This window comes from Rhipicephalus microplus, chromosome 7, assembly GCF_043290135.1.
Source record: "Rhipicephalus microplus isolate Deutch F79 chromosome 7, USDA_Rmic, whole genome shotgun sequence".
NCBI classification, from domain to species: domain Eukaryota; kingdom Metazoa; phylum Arthropoda; class Arachnida; order Ixodida; family Ixodidae; genus Rhipicephalus; species Rhipicephalus microplus.
In genome coordinates this window covers 123,501,971-123,518,112 of record NC_134706.1, presented here as the reverse complement: position 1 = coordinate 123,518,112, position 16,142 = coordinate 123,501,971, and the positions used below count along the sequence as shown (strand labels likewise).

At 45.6% G+C, this 16,142-nt stretch overlaps 1 protein-coding gene across 1 annotated transcript in view; it reads right to left on the bottom strand.

The window, feature by feature from the left end:
* Positions 1–2,604: 2,604 nt before the first annotated feature.
* Positions 2,605–16,142, bottom strand: part of LOC119179934 (uncharacterized) — a 38,128-nt gene continuing 24,590 nt past the window's right edge. Inside the window, exons 4-5 of the mRNA XM_075869629.1 lie at positions 7,366–7,566; positions 2,605–2,796 (exon numbers count right to left, since the gene is read on the bottom strand). Coding sequence (XP_075725744.1) covers positions 2,762–2,796; positions 7,366–7,566 — 236 coding nt within the window. The 3' untranslated portion in view covers positions 2,605–2,761. The remainder of the gene's footprint in view (positions 2,797–7,365; positions 7,567–16,142) is intronic.

The window sequence follows — 16,142 nt, the reverse complement described above, 5'->3', positions numbered from 1 at the left end:
CCTTAGTTGGCATTGCGTTGCATTGTCAGCGCAGTGTGATAAATGCTATGGTTCTTAAAATTATGTATGTGTGCATTCTCTAGTGTAAAGCCACACATGTAAAATATTTACGTGTTGTGATGGTGCCTCAGATATGCGCAACGATTGCTTTTTAATTGATAATCGCACAGGTATGAAAGCTAAAAATTTAACAGTATTGGTGGGCACTGCGGATGAGGTTGGCCGTTAGGAGTATCGTTTGGTGCCGTTTGGTGTATTGTTATGGCGAACAAAAAGACCTATGTACAGACAGACAGACCAAAATTTTTGCGTCGAAGTACCCACGGAGGCGGAAATGCTGTAGGCCCGTGTGCTCAGATTTGGGTACACGTTAAAGAACCCCAGGTGGTCAAAATTTCCGGAGCCCTCCACTACAACGTCTCTCATAATGTTATGGTGGTTTTGGAACGTTAAACCCCACAAATTATTCAAATCAATCACTGCGTTGAAGTACCCCCAGAAAGGCTATTACCTTTAAAAGCCACTTTATGTAGATGTGAAAGCAGCTTTCTTGAATTATCAGCAATCAGCACCGTGAAATTAAGTTGCACAAGAATTCCTACTGTAAATGCAGTAGATGTTGAAACTTTCATGGCAAATATACAACATATCGAAATACTATGTTTTTTTTCGAATTCAAGATAGACAGGTTTTATGCGAGCGCATTGTTTTGACACAGCCTACAACCCATGCTTAGATGATCCGGGATAATTAACTCTGAACCACCGTCACAGTGTTGTTGTTGCGTGCGGCGTCATTTCAAAGCTTTCATATGCCACCTGGCTTCACAAACATTCGTCTAGCATAGATGCAATTAACCGCTGGTGTCCCACCAGAAGAATCACTTAGCAAGAACCATGCGCAAGCGATATTAATAATGGTGTCACCTTTTCAAAAGGAGTTCTTAAAAAATCTACGTGGGCCAATGTCACCACGACTAAGCAGGACATCTCGCCTCAGGAGGACACGCTGCCTTTAAAATTTAGCGTGTTGAACGCAACATCTTTTTATACATTTAGTATTCGAAGAAGGCAATTGGGTAGCAAAGACTAGCACAATTTTCTTGCAGACAGATTAGTACGGCCGACTTCTATGACTCTAAAAGTGCGCCTCATACACGTGGAGAATACGAAGAGGATGTACTGTATTGCCCGCTTCTTTCCAAAGTATTGTTATCGCCCCACTACATGTATGCGCTGCCGTGTGAAATTCCACCAATTGACTAAAGAGCAATACAGGTAATCGTAAAACGTTCTGAAGTGATTACGCACTGAACGCGAACAATACAGATTGTTATGGAACATACGTGACCGCTAGCAAGAACGCTGGAACATGCTACGGCACCTGTATAAATGCCGACGCGCATCGCTTTTTAGCAGTTGATCGATGGGTGACGCTCTGTTCGCCGCTATTTGTACCAGTGTTTATCGTAGTAATCTGACTTTTCACTTTACCGGCCACAGGCTCGGCATAATAGAGAGTTTCATTTCGACAAGTCATTCGGCCTTCGTCGACGTAATTACCCTGTGACAGTATCTTTTGGCATACCACAGCCAGACACACCTTTGCTACAGGACATTGAGGCGAGAACACTACTACAACGCCACATAGTACTCAGCTTAGTGCAGAGAAATGAAGTGCATTACACAGCGGTGCACCGCATTTGTACATATTAGCGCACAGCAGTGAGGCGCTGTGCAGGCAACCATGATGACGTCACCAAAGCAACGTTTAACTTGTGCGTGGTGTTGCACGCTATGCAAGAGACGGTAAAATATTTCGCAAGCCGAATAAATGCCATGTGTAATGAAGAAGCCGCACATTGGCCCGTTAAAAGTGAGGGCATCAGTAGGCACTCAGGGAGACGATGCTGGTCGGCATGTGGCATGAGTGTCCTCACAATAGAAGCTGTTATGGAAGGTAAATAGCTGTGCTGTAGAGATTTCAAACCATTCACAATCTGAGCCCCATAATCCAAGTCCAAGGATTCCTCTCCATAAACCATGGTAGGCATCGAGACAGGGTCACTTCAGATGCAAATGTGCATGTCACGTCTATTCATTTACCGTTTCTTCAATTACACAGATTGTAATAGTTAATACTTGTTCTTGTTGCGGCGTTGTGAATACATATACACGCTATACAGTTCATTTTCTAAAGATGAAAACATTCGGCAAGTCCAGCAACGTGACCCCTTTTCGAATCATGTCTTTGATTTCTACAGAGCCACGTAGGCACTGCTGGAATTTCTTTATATGTTCCTCTCCTTCCTCCTTCAATTCTGATCCTCCTCTGTATGTGTGTATGGGTGGGGGGTGCTTGTCTTACCTTTGTAATTAAGGCCCCCTGAAAGAATACAGCATCCACATAAGTACGAATTTCTAAGTGCATAATATTCTTGTCTTTTGTAAGTCTCAAAGGCGTTTATCGAAATTAAATATCTTTAGCGCGGTCACTCCTTGACTAGCAAAGCTGCATCCTGCATTCATGAAGTCCGGGGGGTGAAGATAAGAGGTTCAGAATTACATTTGGCAAGAGAAAGATATTGTTAAACAACGCACAGACTTTGAGGAAAAAAGAGCCTTTAATTCTTCCTCAGGTGTTTGATGTTTAGAGAAGTGGCAGATGTCTGCTTTATCATCTTCAAACCTAAAGCTGTATAGGACCTAGAAAGGCCCCGATCTCCGTGAGGTCCAGCCACCACTTCGCCGCGAGCTCCGCACTACCTCGGTATAGGAGTCTTCTCTTTCGGCAGGGCTGCATCGAAATAAAAACAAGCAATGCTCAAGTTCTTCAGTTTATGCGTCTTAACGCCATAGCAGACAGGTGTTGATAATTAACATTGCGGTTCTCAATGTCTGAAAGCTGCAAAATAAGAATAAAGGATGCCGCGGCCAATACATATCAATACACTGTTAAAGCACACCCGAAGCCAAAGTGCAGTTTGGCACAACGACTATTTCACACATGAGCATGTAGAGAAAGGGGGCAGAAAAAACGTTATGCACTTGGAAGTAGGGCTGTTTATAAAAGTCGCTATATAAACATTCTTGATGTGACAATAGCAATATATCTTATGTATGGAAGCTCAGACGTTTTGTATCTGAGCAGATTTGCCTGATATCATTACTCGAGTCCGAATGCGAATTCATCATTTTGCAATTTCGCAATTGAAAATTGCTTTTGTAAATGGAATACTTTGGGAGAATTACCCGTGCTCCCAGTGATTGTTTTGAAAAGCTACAGTTGCTTCGGAAGCCAAGTGAGCAAAGCGTATCAGCTAATGCACAAAGGTGTTTTAAGCCAAAACACAAAGGTTATGCAATGCAATAAAATACGCATCGTTTTTTATGGAGGCGTAATGCTTGAGGCCGTGTGCTTCAATTGAGGTGCATGTTGAATAACCTTTGGTGGACGAAATTTCCGCCGCCCTCTCATGATCATGTGGTGGTTTTGGGACGTTAAACTCCTTTTAATATTAAATTTTACTTAAAATTTCGCCTTTGTATGCTCACTCTTGGTAATGGGATTTCATGGTTTGCATCGCCGGCCAAAATGTCGAAACTTTTTTCTTAACTACGTACCTATTGACCTTTACTGTGCACTTGTAGCTCTAACAATAAATATTCTACGGTGATTCGGGGGTAGAAATAAAAAAAATTGCTGCTTACACTTTGAAAATTGGAGTCTCCGCTTTAACGCGAGAGAAGCCTACTGCGTTGAAGTCGCGTTTTTCAGGACAACAAATAATGTTCTTTCATTCCCTTCAATGCACCCCACTATCAGTGTTGGCGAGAGATTTTCGTGATATACCTATACAGCAAGGTCAACAGTACCGTAGTTTACACGCAAAACATTTTTACAGTACCCCGCATTTTACCATGCACTTAAAAATGGAGTCGTGAAACAACGATACCGTATAGGTAACGTACCCTGTACGGCGTCCGTACGCATGGAAATGTCGGAGAGAGATATATACGTGGGGTTTCACGTCCCAAGACTACCATGTGATTATGAGAGACGCCGTAGTGGAGGGCTCTAGAAATTTTGACCACTTGGGGTTTTTTAACGTGCATCCAAATCCGAGCATGTGGGCCTAAAACATTTCCACCTTCATGGGAAATGCAGCCGCTGCAGCCTGGATTCGATCCCGAATACTGCGGGTCAGCAGCCGAGTGCCTTAGCCACAAGAGCGTCGCGGTGGGTTGGAGAGAGAGAGTTATTTGAGAAAGAAGAAGAAAAGGAAATGACGGTATCCTGTAGCTTTTTGTCGTGGGAGCACGGCTCACAACCTTTAGGGATGGGGAATGAATACTCAGTCGCAAGTTGGCCCTTGTTTTTGTTCCCTCTTTTGTACTCCGCCTGTTCTTTTATTAATTTATTTATTTGTACATACTGCAGGCCCTAACCGGGCCCATGCAGGAGTGGATACATAGAACATGAAACACAATAACGCTCCACAAAAATAAAAGAAAGTATTGCTACTCATAGGATACTTCATGATTCACATGTATACATTTTTAGAAAAATCCATCTCTTCTAGACAGTTGACAAAAGATTCCAGCGTAGAAAAATTCACAGCATTGACTGGCAATCTATTCCAAAAACTAATGTCCATTGGGAATAAAGAATACTTATGTGTATTGACATGACTAGGAGGCTGAAAAATGAGTTTGGTATGGTTTGTTCTGAGTGAGTGTTTAAATGGGTCCTGTAGTGTAGATTGCGCGTTGTCTTAAAATGACCGTGATAGAGTAAGTATCAGAATTTTAACCTAGAAATTATTCTTCGTTTGAAAAGTGGCTTAAGATTCGCTCGATTAATCAGGTCGGTGACACTTGAATGCCGCGAATAATTAGAGTAGATGAACCGTGCAGCTAATTCCTGGATGCGTTCAATTTTGTCTAATAAGTGTTGTCGGTGGGAACGCCATACTCTGTCGGCATATTCTAAGGCAGGGCGAATAAGAATCGTGTATGCATTTAATTTGACTTCGGCCGGAGCATTTCGCAACCTTTTTCTAAGAAAGGATAGCTTCCCTATCGCTTTTGTTTTGCGGACAGTATCGATATGAGGTTCCCAAGATAAGTTTTCTGAAAGAGTGACGCCAAGGTATTTCACCTGATCACTTTTAGGGAATTCAATATTTTCTGAAGTGTACGAAAAATTAAGCGCATTCTCCTTGTTAGTGAATGTGAGGCATTTGGTTTTAGATGTGTTCAGTCTCATGCCCCATTTCCGGCCCCAAGCGCAAGTACTTTTTAGAGAGTTGTTCAAGCCGATTTGGTCCTCTGGATGTCTTACAAGTATATACACGACACAATCATCTGCGAAAAAACGCATCTGGATTGGTGACTCGATACAAAATTGGATATCATTGATATAAATAAGAAAATAGTAAGGGCGCAAGGACTGAACCCTGCGGTACTCCCGAGTACACATGGAGGCTATCGGAAATATGCGTGCTTACGGCTACACGTTGTGTTCTGTTCAATAAGAAGCTGGAAATCCACAAGATTAAGGTGTCTTCAATACCAAAGACCTGTAATTTTATGAATAAATCTTTATGCGGGACCCCGTGAAATTCGTTTGAAATGTCTAAGAATATTTTATTTATTTATTTATCTCTTTAATCATTAATTTATCGATACTGCAAGCCAATATGCTGGCCCATGCAGGAAGGGCAAATACAATAATACAATGACAAGGCATTCACAAAAAGACTAACAATGCAAGAAGAAAAACGTACAGTGCAAGACGCATAGGATTCACGACACACTTGCAAGAAATGTTCAAACACTAAACATTAGGAGAAGTGGTTTTCCAATTCTTTTGTGAAGGTTTCCGCTTGTATGACGTTAACAGGTAAAGACTTCCATTCTTTTATGGTGCGCGGAAAAAACTGTTCATGTGAGATTTGATTTTGGCGAATATAGGCGTGAGAGAAAATCTGTGTTTGTGTCTAGTCGACCGTGTGTTTAGGGGCAATAAAAAAATGAGGCTTCTGAAGGGCAATTTTCCCATTTATTATGTTGTGCAGGAACTGTAGGCGACCAAGTTTACGGCGATGTTCTAGTGAACTTATTTCATTAGTAAGCATTAGAAGTGAAGAGGAATGTTTTTTTTTGTACTTTCCAAAAATAAATCAAACAGCCTTCCTCTGCACACGCTCCAAAATATGGCATCAACCTCACTGTTGGTATTAACAGTGTTGGCGAGGTCAATAGATATTTTGGCCAGCTGTGGTAGTGTTGACGTCCATGATCTGAATCCATGTTGTTGGTTATAAATAGGGTTATTGCTTTCTAGAGGAGTGATAATAGATTTAAAAATTACGTGTTCCATCACTTTAAAACACGTGCTTGTTAATGATACAGGTCTGCAATCGTTCTCGAAGGAGTGACGTAGTGGTGCATGTTCGGAGACTGATGTGGGTGAGCTGCAGTGAACCATAGACTTCGAGTTCACTGTAGGGAGGATGTGTGCGGTGCGGCGGTTGCCACCAGTGCCATCGTAGTGGGCGTCCAAAGGCGGCGGCGTCGGCTCCACGCCGGGTAAATAAGCCGTGGCAGTGCGTGGCCACTTCTCGCCGGTGGCGGCTTTGAAACGAATACCATGCATTCACACCGCTGTTTTACTGCATTTCGTTGTTTCTTGTAACCAAGCACGAACTCAAGATTTCACCGGCTGAGGTTTTGAAGCATTTCCCTAAGTCGCGTAGTCATTCGAGAAAAATGTCATCAACAGAAACGGTGGTCGAATCTCGCGTCGCCTATAGCAATGCATCGGAGAAACAAAAGGCAAGAGGTTGAGCAGGAGAAGCAGAACGAGAAGGAACAGGGTAGAGTACAACAGAGGTTGATGAACCACAGTTCAGCGAGAGAGTGAGAAAGGGGATGAGGGTGACGATGGTGAAAAACAAAAAAAAACGGTGACAAGCTCCAATGTTTCCTCAGTTTTCAGTCGGCTAGCGTGTAGCGGTCCCGCTTTACTTCATTGGACAAGACAAATAAAAGTTTGCCCTGGTAGTAACGTAAAATGGGAATCTTATCTTTCTAGCCAAGAAACTTTTATTTTCGTGTGAGCTATTCGTACCGAAATCAATAACATGTAGTAAAACTAATAAAACAAATAAGGCGATCAGCCGCATCACACATACATTTTGATACATTTCCGAATATTCTTGGTTTCCCAGAAAAACAAAATGATTATGCCACACCTGGAGAAGAATTTTATAAGAACTTAACGCATTTCAGAATGTTATATGAACATTGAACAAAAAATTGTTTGACACAAGATTCATTTGATGGTTAAAGCTCTACGAACCTTGTACAGCGTACTGGATTGGCTCAGGCCGAAGCCAGGGTCCAGGAAATGGCCATGATAGGGGCAATGGATTGGGCCATGGCTGGGGCCGCGGCTCTGGAAATGGGCTGGGCGGATTAAGCCAGGGCCGCTGTCGGGATGGCCACGGCTCCAGAGGAAAAGTAATAACAGGTGGGCTGTCTTTTTCTGCAAGATTGTCTGCTGTGAATTGAGAACCAAAATGCTTTTGTGCTTAGAATCCAATAATTGTTGGAAGAGATCCAGCTCAATACAGTACGCCGAATTGTTACATTGAGCATGACAATGTCAATTTGTCCACAAAACATGTCTACTTACAGTATGTATAATGTACATTTGTTTTATTGTTACGCATTATCACTAGAGGCAAAAAATCTTCGCAATTAGTCAACGGCCTACAGCCTCTTCAACTGTTTCTCTGGAATTCAATGCGTTTTTTTTTTGCAAAATGTTATAACCAGGGCTCTATATATTTTGACACAATAGAATATATTTTTTAGCAGTTTTTCTAAATTTCCTGCATTTTCTGCATTTTACTGCATTACTAGTAAACGTAGGGGTGCAATCGCGGAACGATATCATTCCGTTAAAGCATAGAAAAATGGAATGAAATCATTCCGCAATTGCACTCTAGGTATGAGGCGCACATTTTCGCACATGGTTGTAGAGATGCAGCTTTCAGATTGCCCAAGAACAATTCACTATTGTATATAGTGTGAATAACAGATTTATTCTAAGTAGGTTTAAAATCATCTCATGGAAGTTCCCACTGACCAAATGTTTCAAGGGCACCAGGTAGTCCTTTTACGACCTATACATTGTTGGTCATACTGAAGTGCCTTTTTCTCAGTGATTTAACGGGATATTCACATAAACCATACATCGGTTCCTTCCAAGTGTTTATTGTTTTAATCAATGCAGATGTATTAAAAGCTCGACAGTATTAAAATTTTTGTGAATTATCACCCTAGGATCATTGTTTTGAGTTAGTTGGCATGTGTGAACATTATTGACCGGAAAAATATAAAGTAGTTATCTTCAATTCTGCTTCACGAGCCATGTGTATTTATGCAGTATACGAGAAAAAATAATCAACTACTTACATGGTAACCCCATTTCCGCGAAATGTCCACCCACAACACAACGAAGGCAGACGGCTGGCCCGCGCTCGCGCGATCCTAAACCGTACCGCCGCGAATCGCAACTCTACCGCATTCGTCGACGCAGCGCAATACGGTAACTCCTCCTCTTTCGCACTCGCGGTAGTAGATGGCGACGGAGCCCTACGCTCAGCCGCCTCGGTTAGGCTATCAACAAGCGCCATAGCCGAACAAGTTGCTATAGCTTTAGCGATGACCGACCCCTCACTCACTAATGTCTTCACAGACTCTCGCGCCGCCATTCGGGCTTACGAAACCGGCAACATCGCTCCAGAAGCAGCCCGCATTTTACAAACACGGAAATATACGGGCTCGCACTACCTCTCTTGGTTCCCTGCCCACATGGGCAAAGACGCTCACCCACAACAACCCAACCTCAACGAAATGGCTCATGATCGAGCACGAGAACTGACCCGCCGTGACGATCAATCAGCCACCGAAGAGCTGGGCCCAGACGTGCAGTTTAATGACCCACTACTCACCTTCCATGAAATTACCTCCCACTACCGACACAACAGAAGCCGATACCCTTTACCCCATTCAAAACTAGAACGCGCGCAAGAAGTAGCCTTTAGAATGTTACAAACGAGATCGTACCCATCACGGGGCCGACTCAGCCATTATAACTCAGACATAAATTCACAGTGCCCAGATTGCACAGAAGTGTACTGTTCACTCGCGCACATGCTCTGGCAATGTCCCGCGTTGCCTCAGGGACCTCTCACCAGTGAGTCCGACTGGGAGGAGGCACTCAGGAGCCCCAATCTCCGAAACCAACTTAAGGCAGTCCAGAGGGCCCAAGAACTGGCGGAACGCCACCACGTTCCCGCCCCGACTCGGGCGTCGCCTACGGTAGCGGCTGCTAGGATGTCCCACGTGGGCACCCTGGTGGCTTAAACTCCTCAGGACCATATATTAAAGTTCTTGACTGACTGACTGGTTATTTTGAAATATATAAGGAAAGAAGGAAGGAAGCAACAAAAAGGGAGATGGCAGGGAGGTTAACCAGAAAGACATCCGGTTGGCTACCCTACACTGGGGGATTAAGGAAGGGGACAAGAAAGACGAGAAAGAGGGAAGAGAGAGAAAAAAGTGGGTGGGGGAGAGACTGACAGTAATTTCACTGCAGCGTGTTGAACTCCACTGCATGTCAGAGGCGTTCACATAAGCCTGTCTTTCTCAGGAAACGCAGCAGGGTTTTCACTGCCTTGTGGGCTGTCGAGGCATGTGTACGTTGCTGTGATAGCACCTGCACAGAAAGAGGCCGATCATCCAGTCGCCGCATTGCGTTGGCAAGTACTTGTCTCTCTGAGGCAAATCGAGGACAATGACACAGCAGGTGTTCTATATTTTCGTCGGTGCCGCAAACATCGCACGCCGCGCTGTCAGTAATTCTGATTAACGTGGTATAAGCTTTCGTGAAAGCAACTCCCAGCCAAAGGCGATAGAGAAGCGAAGCTTCACGTCGATGTAGGCCGGGTGGAGGCCGGAGTTGTAGTGAAGGGTCGAGCTCGTGCAGTCGTGTACGTCGTATGCTTGGTGTGTTCCACTCAGTCAGTGTGAGACTGCGGGCCAGTTGACGAATCTGCCTCGCCGCATCCGCTCTTGAAAGCGGTATCGGAATGCTGTTCGCTTCTTTATGTGACGTGCGAGCAGCATGATCTGCAGAATCATTGCCGCCTATACCACTATGCCCAGGTAACCACTGAAAGACGATGTCATGGCCTTTTTGTATTAACAAGTGGTGAAGTTTCACGGTTTGGTAGGGCAACTGGTCGTGGCATCCGCATCGGAGAACTGATATCAGGCACTGTAACGCTGGTTCTGAGTCAGAAAACACAGCTCATTTCCTGGTCTTTCTTCTAAATTGATGTGTTCCAGTGCATTGCGCCGAGCCTCGAGTTCTGCCGTCGTAGAACTTGTTACATGTGAAGTCTTTAAACTCCGAGTTACCCCTTGTGATGGTATAACCACTGCTCCACCTGAACTAGACGGCGTAGTAGAGCCATCCGTGTAAATGTGCACGTGGTTACTGTAGTTTTCTTCCAGTAGGAATAGACTCAGTTGTTTCAGGGCATGTGACGGTTGGTCCGATTTTCTCCTCATTCCTGGAATCATTAAGTGAACTCGCGGCCGGCTCAAGCTCCAAGGAGGAAGCAGTGGCTTTGATGCAGGTGCGTATGTCTCAGCAAACGATGAACGATGCTTGGAGACAATAGTGCCGTATGTCGTGCGGAGCCTTTCAGCAACTAGGCTCGCCAGGTGGTGAGAAGGGGTCCTGGCATAATGCCTGAGGTGCATGCGCATTGTCTCGGTAATAATATGCGTATTTATCGAGTGATCTTGAGCGATGGCAATGGTTTCAGCCGTTGAAGCACTGCGGGGTACTCCAAGGCATATATTAAGTGCATGGGCTTGAATGCTCTGAATTGCGCGCAAGTTGGTCTTGCCGGTGTTAGACATTGCAGGTAAGCTGTACCGTAAGAATCCGATAAATAGCACTCTGTACAGTTGTAGCATGGATGGTATGGGCACTCCCCAATTCTTTCCTGCAAGGAATTTGAACATGTGGCATGTTGCGATCAGCCGCTTCTTCAAATAGTTCACGTGTGGAGTCCACGACAGGTTTCTATCTATTATGACTCCCAAGAACCTGTGGCTTCTGCTGAACGATATGTATTCTTCATTAATCGATATACTGTAAGCAGACATTGGTTTCCGCGTGAACGCTACCACTGCACATTTTCCGCAGGACACCTCGAGGCCTTGTTTACGAAGATAGCATGACGTCGTTGTAGCAGCCTTGTGAAGGCGGGCGCGAAGCTGAGGCCTTGTCACACCTGATGTCCAAATGCAGATGTCATCAGCATAGACAGAAAGTTCTACAGTGCTAGGTAGCTGCTCGACTAGACCAATGAGAGTTAGGCTGAAAAGGGTAGGGCTTAGCACTCCTCCCTGAGGAACTCCTCGGCTGCAGTAATAATCAGGTGTTGGGCCATTCGCTGTCATCACGTAAAAGGATCTCAGCTGTAAGTAGCTGTACACCCACATATATATCTTGCCACCAAGACCTACTGCTTCCAAAGCACTAAAGATGGCTTGATGGGTGACATTGTCGTAAGCCCCCTTAACGTCTAGAAACAGGGCGGCGCACAGTCTCTTACAGGCTTTCTGGTGTTGAACATATGTCACCAGATCAACAACGTTGTCGATTGACGAATGGCCGCGCCTGAATCCGGTCATGGATACTGGATAGATTTCGTAGTGCTCTAAATACCACTCCATTCGTGTTACAATCATTCGTTCCATCATTTTTCCCACACAACTGGCAAGTGCGATAGGACGGTATGAGGCAATATCCAAAGGAGATTTACCAGCCTTTAGAAGTGGAATGAGGCGACTTGACTTCCATGCCTGGGGAACAGTACCAGTCTGCCAGGAGTCGTTGTAGAGGCGTAAGAGTGCCTTCCGAGCTTCGTATCCAAGATTACAAAGGGCACGATAGGTAATGCCGTCAGGACCGGGTGCTGAAGAACGTCTGCACAGAGCCAGTGCCGCCTCTAGCTCATCCATAGAAAACTGGCATTCCATACGGGGATCACGTGAGGGCGGTGGGTTGTCAAATGTTCCCGTTCTTGATGCTGTGAAATTGGAATCACCGGCAATTCTTCTACAGAAAGATTCTGCGACGTCAATCTCTCTGCACTGAAGGTGAAGTGCCAGAGATGTAAACGGTGTCGCTGACCCAAGGTGGTGCTGAGACCCCGGACAGTTCGCCATATCAGTGATAGGGGCTTTCGTGGATCCAACGACTCGCAAAAGGATGTCCAACGACGCCTAGCCAGTTTATCCATGTGCCGCTGCATTTTCTTTTGAATGCGTCTAGCCAGCCTCAAATCATCCATGCACTTTGTCCGTCGGTACCTTCGTTCTGCACGACGGCGTATTGCGCGAAGTTTCTCAAGCTCGATGTCGAAATCGGTGCGCTTGTGACTAGTCAAATGTGTATGCGTGGTATTCTGCGGGACATCGTTTATCGAGTCCTCTAGGTTATATGATGAGCCGTCGGTACAGCAGTCGTCCATTAACATTTTGAATTTCGGCCAATCGGTGTACTTGAGGCCTCTTGAGGACTTGGAGCTGGTGAAGCCTTCTATACACAGGTAAGTTGGTATATGGTCGCTGCCCCGCGTTTCCAGATCCGAAAACCAGTGCACTTTCCTGGTAAGTGAGCGAGAAACCAATGTAAGGTCGAGGCAGCTGCTATAGGCTGATCCGCGTAAATATGTAGGGCTTCCATCGTTACAAACGCAGAGTTCGTACTCCGAGGCTAAGGACACCAATTTTCTTCCTCTAGAGTTGTCCCTGGAGCTTTCCCATAGGAAATGGTGGGCATTGAAGTCGCCAGTGATCACCCATGGCCTTGGAGTCGATGTCAGAATACCGCGTAAGCGCTCACAGTCAAGGCGGCTTGATGGAGATAAGTAAGCTCCGATAATCGTGAAAGGAACCTTATCCTTCTTCACAGTAAGGCACGCATACTGATTCCCTTCATCAGGCGAGACTCTGTGGTGAACGTAAGTGAGGTCATGACGCATGAATACAATAACTTTGCTGCAGGCTCTGTGAGTGGAGGACATAAAGCACTCATATCCTGACAGCTTGATTGAAGCACACAGGTTGGGTTCACAAATCACGATAATGGGGAAGCGGTTCACAAATACAAATTATCTAAAGTCAGACATGCGCGACTTCAGTCCTCTGGCGTTCCACTGAAAGACAGATGCATTCTTGACTTCCGCTCGAAACGACGGTGCCTCGCTGGCCATGGTTTTACCTTAGAGCTGCAAGCACCGGACTCAGGGTGTCTAGCACATGCAGTGCGGTTTGCGCAGCAGAAGTCTTTATATTACTCAGTAGGACACGCATGGTACTCATCAGCGATTGCAGCAAGCTTATCACTTGATCTTCATTCATCGCATCACTGGTTTGAGGGGTCGTCGAGGGCGGCGGGATTTGATGCAGCTCCGAAGTAGGTTGACGTCGTGGAAGAGAGGGCCACTGTTCGGAAGGCGCGACTGCTGTACCTTTCTTCTGTTTGGCAGTATCCGTTTTCAGTGAGCTCGGTGTTTGTGGGTCAGCCTCTTTGATAGAAGATGACATCTCTCTATCGGTAGAGGCGTTTTTCCGTGATGGTCTTCGCCCACGACACCGTCGTCAGCGTAGTGTAGCGGCAGCTTCCCTGTGCGTTGAATTGTCCCGCACCATACGCCTGAGTACCGCGTGCTCGTTTCGCACCCGCGGGCAATCTTTGGATGAGGCCTCATGAGCGCCATGGCAGTTTGGGCATCGTAGTATGGTGGCACTGCAGGCGTCTTTTGAGTGAGACTCAGCGCAACGCAGACACACAACTTTGTTCTCACAGACACCTTTTACGTGTCCCATCTTGAAGCACTTGTAGCATTTCAGTGGCTTCGGTATGTAAGGACGCACTGAGTGGCGAACATGGCCAACTTTGACATACGAGGGAAGGCTGTCTCCCTCGAACACAAGCCTCAAGCAGCGTGAGTTGCCGAGTCTGGTAATTTGCGTAATGCGGGTGCCTTCAGTCGCTGGCTTTATTAGTATTGGCAAGTCATTAGCTGAGATGGAAAGATCCACATCATGAATGACGCCATCAGTGTCATTACAACCTGTAGCGACCATTGGCCGAACTTTCACGTTGCCGATTTCTGTTATGTGCCGAAAACTTTGCAGTGCGCTACGGTGCATAACGTCTACAGCAAGGACACCCTATCGGAAAAATTGCCATGGTGGATACTGGAAAACATGGTGGGCGTAGTGGAAATAATAGTGGGCATGGTGGAAATTATGATGGATATGGTGGGACGTAGTGGAAAATATGGTGGATATGCCGGGACATATTGGGTAGTATGGTGTACAGATGATGGGTAAAGTGGAAATGATGGTGGAAAGCAGAGGCTAGATAGTGGGCAATAATGGGACACTCTGCCCACCATTGCGATAATGCTGGGAAGCCCTAAGCGTATGGTGGGTGGTGCTTATTATGGTGGGCTACATTGTGTACCAACCTGAGAAACTCTTCCCACCATTGCGATAATGCTGGGAAGCACTAAGCAGATGATGGGTGCTGCTTGTTATGGTGGGCAACATGGTGTACCAAGCTGAGAAGCTCTGCCCACCATCGCGATAATGCTGGGAAGCAGTAAGCAGATGATGGGTGGGCTTATAATGGCGGGCAATTTATATAGTGTACCAAGCTGGGATCTGTACACTACAAGTTCTACCACCATGATTTCCACCAAATGTTAGGCCTACTTACCGAGCCCGTACAATTGTGTTATCCGTGCTTCCGGGTTTCAGAATACACAATTTCGACGATTAGGTATGACAATACAGCGCAGCCATGGCATCAATTAACCTAAATGAAGCATTTTTCATTGTGTATGATGTCCGCTCAAGAAGCAACAAACATCGATGCGACGCGATTAAAGCACTCCCAGAGAACGTAAGTGTCTTCTCACCGACAGCCGCCGGTCGCACTCGCCGGCACTTCTCTAGCTTTTGTACGGGAACTCAGAAGTGGCAATTCGTATGCTTGGTGAACCAATATGATAGCGTAATGTTTCCGGCACACTGAATTCGTTTTGGCCAAGCCGTTATGTAGTTGTTGCTTTAGCGAACGAGCTACAGCATTGCGCTGGCACGACCGCCCTCTACATTGCGCGAAAAGCATCCCAATACTCAATCAAATAAATTAGGCGGGCGTATCTATGGAATGAGCCTAGAAGCGTCATAAAGCGTGAGCAGATGTCGCCCTTTAGAACGAGCGCGAAACGGATATTAAACTTGGCAGACCCCGCCGGTAAACTGTTGCTGCTCCCCAGTCCACTTGGTTTTTTCTTGAAGTTGTGAATTGCAAAAAAAATTGCACTAATATACTGCCATTAACACAGTGGCAATCGTTACAGGCCGCAGTTGCTTATGTTTAATAAATGTGCAATTTTTAGTAGCAGGTGTAGATCTTGTCTATGTTGTGTACACGACAAACATAACTTAAGTTGAACCGTAAGTTTGTATGCAAACTAAGTATTCAACACAGCCTCAACGTAATGTTGGTATGACGCAGTGGTTAGTGTCTTCGAATCGGAATCCGTAGGTTGCACGTTCGATCCCCCGTAGCTCCTTGTTTTTTTTTTTTACGGGACGTGTGTTTTTTTATACTATTTTTATAGAATTCTTTTTTTATTTTTTGTGGCAGCTCGTCACGGTGATTCTGACGTCATTTCGCGCTCAAGTGTTGCCGGCACTGCAGCACCCACCATACCCACCATGCGCCATGGTGGACGTTTTCCACCATTCACCCACTACATTAATCCACTATAATGGTGGGTGGTGGTTTCCACCATGCCCACCATTCGTTTTTTTCCGACAGGGATATGCATTCTTTCGTGCATTGATCCTCACGTCTTTGATCTCATTCGGCGCGGTTTCCTCGAGAAGCACAGAAAGAACTTGCCTGTTGAGGAGTCGCAAGTTAGATGCAGGGTCTTCGGGCATAAACAGCATGGTGTGCGG